The 12,946-nt window shown below is 43.4% G+C and overlaps 1 protein-coding gene across 1 annotated transcript in view; it reads left to right on the top strand.

Moving 5' to 3' along the window:
- Window positions 1–6,709, top strand: part of HENMT1 (HEN1 methyltransferase homolog 1 (Arabidopsis)) — a 21,846-nt gene extending 15,137 nt beyond the window's left edge. Inside the window, exons 6-8 of the mRNA XM_011948151.1 lie at window positions 3,835–4,014; window positions 4,648–4,825; window positions 6,002–6,709. Coding sequence (XP_011803541.1) covers window positions 3,835–4,014; window positions 4,648–4,825; window positions 6,002–6,427 — 784 coding nt within the window. The 3' untranslated portion in view covers window positions 6,428–6,709. The remainder of the gene's footprint in view (window positions 1–3,834; window positions 4,015–4,647; window positions 4,826–6,001) is intronic.
- The last annotated feature ends 6,237 nt before the right edge of the window (window positions 6,710–12,946 follow it).

Here is a 12,946-nt window from a genome sequence, read left to right on the forward strand (position 1 = left end):
TTGTGTGTCTCAGTTCCCCTGGCTAGGAAAAGGGATTCCCTTCCCCCTTGCGCTTCCCAGGTGAGGCGATGCCTCGCCCTGCTTCAGCTCTCGCTGGTCAGGCTGCAGCAGCTGACCAGCACCGATTGTTCGGCACTCCCTAGTGAGATGACTCCAGTACCTCACTTGAAAATGCATAAATCACTGGTCTTCTGTGTCGCTCGCGCTGGGAGTTGGAGACTGGAGCTGTTCCTATTCGGCCATCTTGCTCCGCCCCCCTGGAATCTTCTCGATAGGTGCTTCTTAATGACTTTTAATAGTTAAACGGCTTGCTCTGTGGTCAGTTTGCCTGGTTGTGTGTTCAGGTTGATTTCTCATTTTTATTTGTGTTTGTATGTATGCATTTATGTATTTTGAGACAGGGTCTCGCTCTGTCACCCAGGCTGGAGTGTGGTGGCACGATCTTGGCTTACTGCAACCTCCACCTCCCAGGTTCAAGTGATTCTCTTGCCTCAGCCACCTGAGTAGCTGGGATTACAGGCACGTGCCACCATGCCCAGCTAATTTTGTATTTTTAGTAGAGATGAGGTTTCGCTATGTTGGGCAGACTGGTCTCGAACTCCTGGCCTCATGTGGTCTGCCTGCCTCGGCCTCCCCAAGTGCTGGGATTATAGGCGTGAGCCACTGTGCCTGGCCTGATTGCTAATTTTTAGTAATATGTACTGCTCCTCCAAAGCAGAGAGTTTACTTTGTATTTTTTTGTATTTTCTATTGCCTGGAACTTATTAGTTATAGGAAACAAAATTGAATGAAGAACAAAGGAGCCATATATCAAGTTTAGAACAGCAACTGGCAATAAGAAAATCTACTCGTAGGTATTTTGGTCTCATCATTCGTACTTAAATATATCCAGTTTGTCCTTCTTGAAGTTAGTGTTTCAGTTTCCCGTGTACCTCTTCTATTATTTTTATTTTTATTGTGGTAAAATACACATAACAGAATTTTCCATGTCAACCATTTTAAGTGTACAGTTCAGTGGCATTAAATACATTAACATTGTCATGCTGCCACACTACCATCCATCCACAGAACTTTTTGTCTTGCAAAACCCAAACAATTACCAACCTGTTAACAACTCCCTGTTCCTGCCTCCCAGTAGCCACCATTCTATTTTCTGTCTCGATCAGTGGAATCAGGCATTATTTGTACTTTTGTGACTGGCTTTTGCCACCTCTCACAATATCTTCAAGGTTCACCCATATGCTGTAGCATGTGTCAGAAATTCCTTCTTTTTAAGGCTGAATCATCCATGTTATATGTGTATACTGTAGGCTGTTTATGCATTTATCTGTTAATAGACACTTGGGTTGCTTCCACTTTTTGGCTATTGTAAAAAACGCTGTTCTGAACATGGTATACAAATATCCATTTGTGCTCTGCTTTCAATTATTTTGGGTATATATCCAGAATGGAAATGCTGGATCATATGGTAATTCTATTTTTAATTTTTTTGAGGAACTACCATACTGTTTTATATTGTTTTCTGTAACAGCTGCACCATTTCACATTCACATGATGGACCAATAACTTACTAGTCCAAGAATGGCAGTGACTTGGCTCGTTGAAGTCACTAGGAACCAAATTCCTGTGTCTTGTTCTACCTTCCCCTGGAGTGTTAAAGTGGTCATAGCTGTGTCACAGACATATTCTCCTGGTTAATAGGAGAGGGGAAAATCACAGAGGCATGTATGCTAAATATTTTGAGACCCAGAAGGGGAAAACATCTCTTCCATTCGCCCTCTGTTTGTGAGAACTTAGGCTTGTGGTCACACCTGGCTGCAAAGGAGGCTGGAAATGGATCCTGTAAACAGGCAGCCATATGCCTGTGACAACCCTTACTATGGAGGAAGAATAGAGTAGAGTCTGGTGGACAGCTAGCAGCATCCACCACAGAAGTCCTTGCCAAACTGCCTTCCTTAGGAGTTGTACTGATTCACACGCCTATTGCTTATGTAGGAGGGTTTATTTTCCTACCCCTTCACCATATTTCCAGTGTTGTCTTTTCCTACTTGATCTTTGACAGTCTGCTAGGAGGAAAGTAATCTCAGTATACTTTCAACTTATATTTTTCCTGTATCACATTTTCACCTGTTCCAGAGTTCAGAGCACTTCTCTGAACTATGTGTTTTTTTAATGAATTTTTCTTATTGGATTGTTAATATTTTTCTTACTAATTCATATGCTTTCTTTTTATGTTAGGGAAATTAGCCCAATTAATATGATACACATAGCAGATATTTACCCCCACTTTGTTTTCAGCCCATCACCCCAAACACTTATTTTGTACTACTCCTTTGCCATCATCTTCCTTTATTTTCCATCACTATAGTTTTGTCATTTTGAGAATATATGACAATAGAATCATACAGTTTGTAACCTTTTTTTTTTTTTTTTGAGATGTAGTCTTGCTCTGTCGCCCAGGCTGGAGTGCATGGAGTGCATGGAGTGCAGTGGTGCAACCTCAGCTCACCACAGCCCCTGCCTCCCAGGTTCAAGTCATTCTCCAGCCTCAGCCTCCCGAATAGCTGAGATTACAGGAGCATGCCACCACGCCTGGCTAACTTTTGTATTTTGAGTACAGATGGGGTTTCACTATGTTGGCCAGGCTGGTCTTGAACTCCTGACCTCATGATCCACCCACCACGACCTCCCAAAGTGCTAGGATTATAGGCGTGAGCCACCGCGCCTGGCCACAGTTTGTAACGTTTGAGACAATCTTTATTCACTTTGTGATGGCTTTGAGAGTTATCTAAGTTCTTCTGTGTGTCAGTAGTTGGTCCCTCATAATTTCTGAGTAGTAGTCCATTGTATGGAAGCTCCACCTTTCATTCTTTACCCATTTAAAGATATTTGGATTGTTTCCCGTTGGAGTGATTATGAATAAAACAATTATAAATATTCACATACAGGTTTTGTGCAAAGATAAACTTCACTTCACTTGTGAGTGGGATTACTGGGTAGGTCGTAGGTTTAAAAGTGTGTGTATGTTTTGCTTTTACAAATTTCCCTCTGTGCTGGGCGTGGTGGCTCATGCCTCTAATCTCAGAACTTTGGGAGGCTGAGGCAGGCAGATCACCTGAGGTCAGGAGTTGAAGACTAGCCTGGCCAACATGATGAAACCCCATCTCTACTAAAAATACAAAAATTAGCTAGGGGTGGTGGTGGGTGCCTGTAATCTCAGGTACTTGGGAGGCTGAGGCAGGAGAATCGCTTGAACCCAGGAGGTGGAGGTTGCAGTGAGCTGAAATCATGCTATTGCACTCCAGCCTGGGCGACAAGACTCTCTGTCTCTCTCTCTCTGTCTCTCTCTCTCTCTCACACACACACTCTCTGTCTCCCCACACTCTTTCTCTCTTTCTCTCTTGACTGAGTTTTGCTTGTCGCCCAGGCTGGAGAGCAATGGTGCAATCTCGGGTTGCTGCAACCTCTGCCACCTGGGTTCAAGCAATTCTCCTGCCTCAGCCTCCCGAGTAGCTAGGATCACTGGCGTGCGCTACCACACCCAGCAAAATTTTGTATTTTTAGTAGAGACAGGGTTTCATCATGTTGGCCAGGCTGGTCTTTAACTCTTGACCTCGGGTGATCCGTCCACCTTGGCCTTCCAAAGTGTTGGGATTACAGGCGTGAGCCCCTGTGCTGGCCTGAAGAATTGTTCTTAGGTCGTGTAAGCATTATGACATATTCAAAGAAGGGTGAAATCGATATACAGATGGAAATTGTTTTGGATAAATCAATTAGAAAAATATGTGCAAGTGAAGCTAAATTTTATTATGTCTTTCTCATTGACCATTTTAGAATAGAACATTTGGATTCAGGTGATCTGGCCAGATTTCCTGAAGTGGTATTTGGGTACCTGTCTCCATCCATGATTGTCATCAGCACACCAAACTCTGAATTCAATCCCCTGTTTCCATCAGTGACCTTAAGAGATTCGGATCATAAATTTGAGTGGACCAGAATGGAGTTTCAGACCTGGTAAGTTCAGAAGGGTTTTTGTTTATTTGGGATCCTGTTGGAGTTTAAAATCTTAGGAAGTAAATATTGATATACATACATTACCTAAATTGTTTTGTACTTTCTTCCAATAAAATTGATTCCACCATGTGACTTAGTAGGTAATAAGATCACAAAGGAACCATTGCATTTGGGCAAGTGTGGAAAGGGAGGAGGTATAGTCACTGGGCACCTTTTATGTGAAGGCATCTGTAGTACTGGCATGGAGATGAGGAACAAAACAGAGGGAAGGTTTGGGGCAGTGAGAATGAGCCTCATGCCGCTCCCTGGGGTATCTCCTGAGGCTTAGTCATGTTTTCTGGTGTTACTGCAAACCCAAATGGGTAGTCGGGTTGAGCCCTTGTGGTCTCCTTGTCTACCCCATACCCTGCCCATGATGTTCCTTTCCTCTTCCATATTCTTAGGGTAAATTGGAAACTGACACTATATCCTTGCCTTGACTTCTCATTGAAATAAATTAGGAATTTGTAACTTAGAAGTATTTACATTAATTGTATTTTTCATGTTCTATTATACTGCTGACCAGAAATGGTTCCTTACTTAACAGTAGCTCTACATTTACAAAAATGATTGCTGTCCTCGTTTTGGTTTCAGGGCTTTATATGTGGCAAATCGCTATGATTACTCTGTGGAGTTTACTGGTGTTGGGGAACCACCAGCTGGAGCTGAAAATGTTGGATACTGTACCCAGATAGGAATCTTCCAGAAAAACGGAGGAAAGGCAACAGAAGCATGTGTTTCAGAGCAGCATGATCAGCATGTTTATAAAGCTGTGAGTATTCTTTGTGAGATATCTATCAGGGCTAAAGGTACATTAGGATGGTGAACTTTTTTGGGGAGTAAGAATCCCCAAACTAGAGATGAGTATAAATGACCTTGCTTTGTGGTTCAACCTAGGAGAATTCTTCAGGCCCCATGACTTCTGTCTGAGTTAGCCTACGGTATCCTTTGAGACTGCCTGGCCCTTTGGTGTGTTTCAAGGCATGTTAAAGGGAATGATTGCTGGGGTTGTCTTAGAATACTTCAAAGTAGCTGGGTACAGTGGCTCACACCAGTGATCCCAGCACTTTGGGAGGCCAAGGTAGAAAGATTGCTTGAACCCGGGAGTTCGAGTGGAGCCTGGACAACATAGTGAGATCTCAATCTCTACAAAAAAACACCCAGAATACTTCAAAGCAATACTTCAGCAACCTTTTTTTTTGTAATCTGTTAGGATTATCAGTAGTAAAAAGGAAAGCCAGCAGCAGTTTCTCCCCGGCTTGGCTTAGGATATTACTCTTTGAGCCTACAAACTTCTCAGACCCTTTTGGTTTAAAGAGAAGAAGAAGAAACACATCCTCCCCCTCTTTAAAAATTTATTAGGGGTCTTGTTCTGTCACCCAGGCTGGAGTGCACTGGCACAATCATGGCTCACTGTAACCTTGAATTCCTGGGCACAAGTGATCCTCCCACTTGAGCCTCCCAAGTAGCTAGGACTACAGGCGTGCACCACCATGCTCAGCACTTTTTTTTTGTAGAGACAGGGTCTCACTATGTTGCCCAGGTTGGTCTTGATCTTCCATCCTCAAGCAGTCCTCCTGCCCCACCTTCCTCAAATGCTGAGATTACAGGTGTGAGCCACTGCATTTACCCACATTTTCCCTTTTAACTGAACCATTTTTCATTTTTTTGCCCTTTCCCCTGTAATATCAAGTAGAAATACTGGGTTCGTGTGACTTGGTAGAAACCTGGCTGGGAGACATTGGGCATTAGCATTAGAAAGCAAATGAGATAGTTAATGTCTGTGTGTCAGTAATTTGATTCCCATTATAATTGAGGCATTTACGATTAGTAGGATCTGACATATATTCAATATGTACATTTTTTCTTACATGGCAAAAAAGTCATTGATGGCTTTGAAAAGTTTTCCATGTATTTTCCATATAAGTGTTTTGTTTTTTCCCTTCAGGTTTTTACCACCTCATACCCGAGCTTACAGCAGGAAAGATTCTTTAAACTTGTGTTGGTTAATGAGGTGTCCCAACAAGTGGAAAGCTTAAGAGTGAGCCACCTGCCAAGGCGGAAAGAACAGGATGGGGAATGGGGTGATAAGCCCAAAGACATTGGTGGCTCAAAGGCCCCTGTCCCATGCTTTGGACCAGTCTTCACAGAGGTTGAGAAGGCCAAGATCGAGAACTCTCCCAAACCCTTCTGTGTTGGAGATAAATTTTTCGTACCTCTGCAGAGACTCCTTGCTTATCCCAGGTTGAACCGCTTATGTGCTAATGAAGAGATGATGAGATCCGTCATTGCTGACTCAATTCCTCTGAGCAGTGATGGTTCTGCAGTGGTGGCTGACCTGTGTAATTATTTTGATGAACAGTTTGAGTTTTGAACCATGTTTATTTCCTGAAATTTCAGGGTCTCAGTAATAGTTGTGCTCACTTAGAATTTAGGTTTTTTTTGGTGTGTGTAATCCTAATTCAAGTAATGTTTTTAAAGTTTCACTGCAAAAGTCTGTGTTCCAAGCCATTGGACAGACCTGCTTGACATATGGCCAGACTGCAGTAAGCCCTGAGAAAGATATTAGGGTTTAACTAAAAACAGGTGTTTTCCTTTGATCTTGGACTTTTTTGTTTTCTCAAGAATAAAAAAGTTGGATGTGGTAATATGTTAATTTTGAACTTACCTATATTTTTTGTGTTAGAGCCATGAGTTGATTGTTGTTAGTCTGTTCTCACATTGCTGTGAAGAACTACCTGAGACTGGGTAATTTATAAAGAAAAGAGGTTTAATTGACTTCCAGCTCTACAGGCTGCACAGGAAGCATATGGGAAGCTGGGGAGGCTTCAGGAAACTTCCAGTCTTGGTGGAAGGCCTTCAAAGGGGAAGCAGGCACGTGTTACACAGTTAGAGCCAGAGGAAGAGAGCTTGGGGAGGTCTACACACTTCTAAATAACCAGGTTTAACAACAAGAATAGCAAGGGGGGAAATCCTCCCTCGTGACCCAGTCACCTCCCACCAGCCTGCTCCACCAACATTGGGGATTACAATTTGACATGAGATTTGGGCAAGGACAGAAATACAAAACATATCAATTGTGATATTAAAAATTTAAGAGAAAGTTATCAAATACAGTGTTCAAAACCTTTTCCTTGGGGTAAGTAAGAGTAGCTTTAAAATTTTTCTGGGATTCTCTGTCTCCTTTATGCCAAATTCTAACCTGTGTAATATTTAGCCTAGAACATTGATGAAACAGCAATGCAGGCGGTTGGAGGGCATAGAAGCCTCTTCATGAGGTAATTGCTGTCCATGTTTTTTTGTTGTTGTTGTTGTTGTTGTTTTTTTGAGACAGGGTCTTGTTCTGTTACCCAGGCTGGAGTGTAGTGGCATAATCACAGCTCACCATAGCCTCAGCCTCTGGGCTAAAGTAATCCTCTCACCTCACCTTCTCCCCAGCAGCAGCTTGAACTACTGGCATGTACCACCACGCCCAGCTAATTAAAAATTTGTAGAGATAGGGTCTCACTATGTTGCCCAGACTGGTCTTGAACTTCTCGGCTCAAGTGATCCACCTGCCTCAGCTTCCCAAAATGCTGGGAGTGTTTTTTGAGCACCCTATTCTCAGGATGGAATTGGGGTGGTAGTACTAATGGGAGAAAGAAACATAGCTTCACCTCATGGGGGAAAACAGTAGTTTAAATGAGAGGCTAGGCACAGGAGTCCAGAGGTAAGCCCCAGGCATGGGAGCTCTGCCACTTTAGGGACCCAGACATCCATCTTGCATGTTGTGGCTACTTAGCATGCTACCCAGGAACAGAGAGATTTGAGCTCTGGCTACCATTTTCATATTCTAAAACAGCAGAAAGAAGAGAAGGGACAAAGGGCACACACAAGCTGTCTGGTAAGGCTTACTGTGGGTTGTTAATGCAACACGACTGCTTACTTCCTGTTGATCAGAAGGAAGTCTTCAGGCCGCACAAAGGGAAGCTGATGTATTAGTCTATTCTTGCATTGCTGTAAAGAAATAGCAGAGACTGGGTAATAAAGAAAAGAGGTTTATTGGCTCATGGTTCCGCAGACTGTACAGGAAGCATAGTGGCTTGTGCTTCTGGGGAGGCCTCAGGAAACTTCCAATAATGGCAGAAGGCAAAGGGTTGGTTAGGGGTGAGGTGTCTCACATGGTGGGAGCAGGAGCTAGACAGAGTGAGGGGGTGGTGCTAAACACTTTTAAACAGATCTTGGGAGGACTCTGATGAGAACAGCACCAAGGGGATGGTCCTAAACCATTCACAAAGGATCCACTCCCATGATCACTTCCCACCAGGCCCCACCTTCAACATCAGGGATTACAGTTTGACATGAGGTTTGAATGGGGACACAGATCCAAACCGTATCAGCTGGGAAATGTTTTTATTCCGGGAGGTCATGTGTCCACTTGGTCTGCCAAGGAACAAGGGGAGAAGGAACATTGTGGCAAATAACCATCTGTGCCACAGCGGGGACATCCTGACCCGTCTGGAATAGGGGCTATGCTGACGCAGAGTTGGTGCCTAGGAGAGGGCTGGGGGGAGTAATTCTCAAGCTGAGTTTCCAAGGGTTAATAATTAAGCAGATAGGAAGGGGATTTGGTGAGGGGGGAAGAGAATGAAGGGATTCTGAGGAGAACCATCTTTTAATCACATTACATTGGTAAACCAGCTGTTTTTTCCGTGAATTTCTAATACTGCTATCAGACTTCCCCCATGAATGCTCAAAGGTGCTCATGAACAAGAGATTTGTAGCCCCACCCTATTCCTGCTCTCAAAGGCCCTCTGTCTGTCCTTACCTTTCTAGACCTCCGCAGTTTTCACTCTGGAGTTCCCTTCTCATCATTGGTCTTCTGTGGTAGAGCCAAGGTTTCTAACCAAGACCAGCCCTTTCTCCGATCTTTCTTGAAAGTTAATCAGTTAACTTTGTTCGAGCCTAATCACTGGAGCCCCCACATGGAAATATTTTAAGTGTTCATGACTGCCTTGGGGGCTGGAGCCACTCTTTCCCATGGCCTTCCCGCTCTCTCTACGACTTCTGTACCTACGTTCTTGAGAAGTGTGTCTTTCTCCTAGACTGGATACAGGCCTTTCTTTGCACACTGAAAGACTCATTAATACTTGAGGTCAGGGGTTGCCAGACATGCTTTTGGGGCTAGACAGTAAATCTTTGCAGGTGATCCAGTCTCTATCACAACTATTCAACTCTGCTTGAGTCAAAGCCACCACAGACAGTATGAAAACAAGTGGGCTCAGCAGGAGACAGAGTTTAATCTGCAGTCCTCTTTGAGAGAAAGTTCTCACCGCCACTGCCCACCTCCCAGACTAGATAGGAAATCTGCACTTACCAGGTATTGAAACCTCCCTGGCCCTTGAGATCTGAATATAATTTGCCTCCAACTCCTATTTCCATAGTCTGGGTAACTCCAAAACTCTGAGACTTCTATGATTTCCTAAAAGCTTAAGTTATCACAGCACTGCCTGCCTTCAAGTTCAGTTCCATACAAGTGAGATGTGAATCTCAGCCCCTTCTATGCTGCCCTGAGGCTTCTCAAACATGTCCCACCTTACCCTCCTCCTCACCCGGCAGCAGCTCCCAGCTCACCTTCCCCAGCTGCCCTCGCTTGCCCCACCCTCTCCCCGCCTTTCCTGTGACTGCCAACCTCCCGCTCCACTGCATGCCCAGCAGTTCAACTCCTTCAAGTGTTCTCAGTCCTCAGTTCCGCCAGTGATTATCAAGGGAGAGCTCCAAATAAAGCCAATTTCCTCAACTAGAGTTTGGGTGCCAAGAACATTATAAATCTTTATCTCGTTATGCCTGGTCCTGCGGAGACTGTGTTGAGCAGTTGACAGGAAGTCAGGGACTGAGCAGCGTCAGCAGTGGCAATGTGGTCTTTTGAAGACTGAGAACCATGGGTTTCTGCCTTCATGGAGAATGCTAGGTGCTAACTACGGCGAACATGACTTATCATTACATATGTGAACCTCTTAAAATTTGAGACAGGTCTCAGTTAATTTAGAAAGTTTATTTTGCCAAGGTTGAGGATGCGCTCCCATGACATGGTCTCAGGAGGTCCTGACAACATGTTCACCAGGTGGTCGGGGCACAGCTTGGTTTTTATACATTTTAGGGAGACATGAGACATCAATCAATATATGTAAGATGTACATTGGTTCCATCCAGAAAGGCGGGGACAACTCAAAGCAAGGAGGGGGCTTCCAGGGCACAGGTAGAAGAGAGACAAATGGTTGCATTGAGTGTCTGATAAGCCTTTCCAAAGGAGGCAATCAGATATGCATCTATCTCAGTGAGCAGGGGGATGACTGAATAGAATGGGAGGCAGGTTTGCCCTGAGCAGTTTCCAGTTTGAATTTTCCTTTCAGCTTAGTGATTTTAGGGGACCAAGATATTTTCCTTTCACATATATAATGCACATCCTTGGCGATATCTAGACAAAGGGGACAGCTGGGAATATTGCTGAGGTCTAGCAAGCTGCTAGAAGCTGGCAGTCAGAAATGTGTATAGTAAATGTTAAATACAAGCTTTTGAAGCCAGCAGCATGTGTTATATACCTTTTATCTTGAAAGTTAACAATTCATGTCCTCTATTTCTCTGTTGGGTTCTTAATGTTCCTGCTGAATTGTATATACTCTGCCTGCACACTTTTGCCTCCATTGCTGAAACGATCTCATTTCTTTCTACCTGCTCCACTTCATCCTGCATGCTAGACTCAAGCTATAATTAGTCAGATTAAGCTGTGATCTGATTTTATTGTCTTACCCAACAACACGACTCCCTGCTCCCACACATCACCTTTGACCCATCAGAGCCTTTGCTTTCACTGAACAGGCTCTGTGTGTTCTCACTGCTGTCCCGCCTGGCCTTGTAAATATGTTCTTTACCATGCTGCCCAAGCAGTGCCTTTGGGTAGAAATCTTCATGGAACTGTACTTACAGAATTTTTCATTAATCCCACACCAAAGGAAACGATTTTACTTTATTTAAGCAAAATGTGCAATGCTTCAAATTCTGTTGAAATTATTTCAAATTTTAAAAGTTACTGAAAAGATACAAAATGTGTTTTTCCTTTGGTGTAAATTTCATGAAATATATGTGAAATAGGAGCAGACAGGATCACTTGAGACAGGTAGACTTGAACTGAATCATCAGACGTTTAAGGCCAGAAGGTGGCACACTTTTCCTATTTTAAGTAGCTGCACATAACTCGCTTTAAGGATTCCCCAACATAAGATTAAAAAAAAAAAAGATGCCAAAAATCTTAGGCATGCCAACTTTCTGCAAAGGTTTGAGGTTTTCTGCAATGCATACACTAAGGAAAAACAGTGTTGAAATGGTTTGAAGATCTGCAGTGAAGTCAATTTCTTAAGAAATGGTTGAGGTGATACCTCAACCTAGCTGGGTAATAAATGCATGGGAAGGAGGTCTAAACATTCATTTGGGAAATTTTCTGACATTTCCTATTAAATAGGTTCACATGGAATAGAGATCACTGACCCAGGGAATGTCTAAATTTATGCCTTTTTAGGTTTCTTAATTTTTTTATTTTTTATTTTTTAGACAGAGTCTCACTCTGTCGCCTAGGCTGGAGTGCAACGGCATGATCTCAGCTCACTGCAACTTCTGCCTCCTAGGTGACAGCGATTCTCCTGCCTCAGCCTCCCAAGCAGCTGGGATTACAGGCACCCACCACCATGCCCAGCTATTTTTTTTTTGTATTTTTAGTAGAGATGGGGTTTCACCGTGTTGGTCAGACTGGCCACAAACTCCTGACCTTAGGTATCTACCCACCTCGGCCTCACAAAGTGCTGGGATTACAGGCGTGAGCCACTGCGCCCGGCCTAGGATTCTTAATTTTTTGTTACACTTTGTATAAAGTGGAATGGATTAACTCCACCAGTGATTTCCTACCTATCATACAAATGGAAGGAAAGATTTCATTATGTGCTGCTATGATAAGTGATGCATAGGTACAGGAAGCGAAGAAGTGAAAACAGGTGAAAGAGAAAGGGAAGGACAGACAGAGAAAGAGGAAGAAAATCACCAGGTATTGAAGAAAGGTGGGCCAAGTTGAAACAAGAAGGCTGGGTCTGAGAATTCCATGCTGGAGATGTGGGCAGATCAGAGTCCTGCCAGGTTCTGCTGTGATCTGGTACAAAGTGATTCTGGGTGATCCTCTGTACTGGGGAGGAGTGTGGAGGGTTTCCCATAGAGGGTCCATACCCTACTCTCCCCTGACAAGAGACAGGGTGCTTTCTCTTTAGTCACATAACCTTTTTAAATCTGCACTGTCCAGGGAGGCCCTGACAATCTGCAGAGAAGAATCTGGGTCCAAACTGACATTAAACCATAGTTCTTTATTAATATTAAATTGCTATTATAATTTGAGTATCAGCAGAGGGACACTGTTGGCATTGTTTTTGCTCTCTGAGGACATTCTGGTCTAAGGGAATAGAACAGTCTGTACGAGGACATAGGTGACACTAAATACCATTTGTTAAGTGATGATCTTTAATAGTGAAAAAATTTTTGTGGGTACATAGTAGGTGTATATATTTATGGGGGGTATATAAGATATTTTGATATAGGCATGTAATGTGTAATAATCATATCAGGGTAAATGGGGTATCTGTTACTTCAAGCATTTATCCTTTGTGTTACAAACAATCTAATTATACATTTTTTTTTTTTTTTTTTGAGACGGAGTCTTGCTCTGTCTGTTGCCCAGGCTGGAGTGCAATGGTGCCATCTCGGCTCACTGCAACCTCTGTCTCCTGGGTTCAAGCGATTCTCCTGCCTCAGCCTCCTGAGTAGCTGGGATTACAGGCGTGTACCACCACACCCGACTAATTTTTGTATTTTTAGT

Source organism: Colobus angolensis, unplaced genomic scaffold, assembly GCF_000951035.1.
Source record: "Colobus angolensis palliatus isolate OR3802 unplaced genomic scaffold, Cang.pa_1.0 Scaffold273, whole genome shotgun sequence".
NCBI lineage: Eukaryota > Metazoa > Chordata > Mammalia > Primates > Cercopithecidae > Colobus > Colobus angolensis.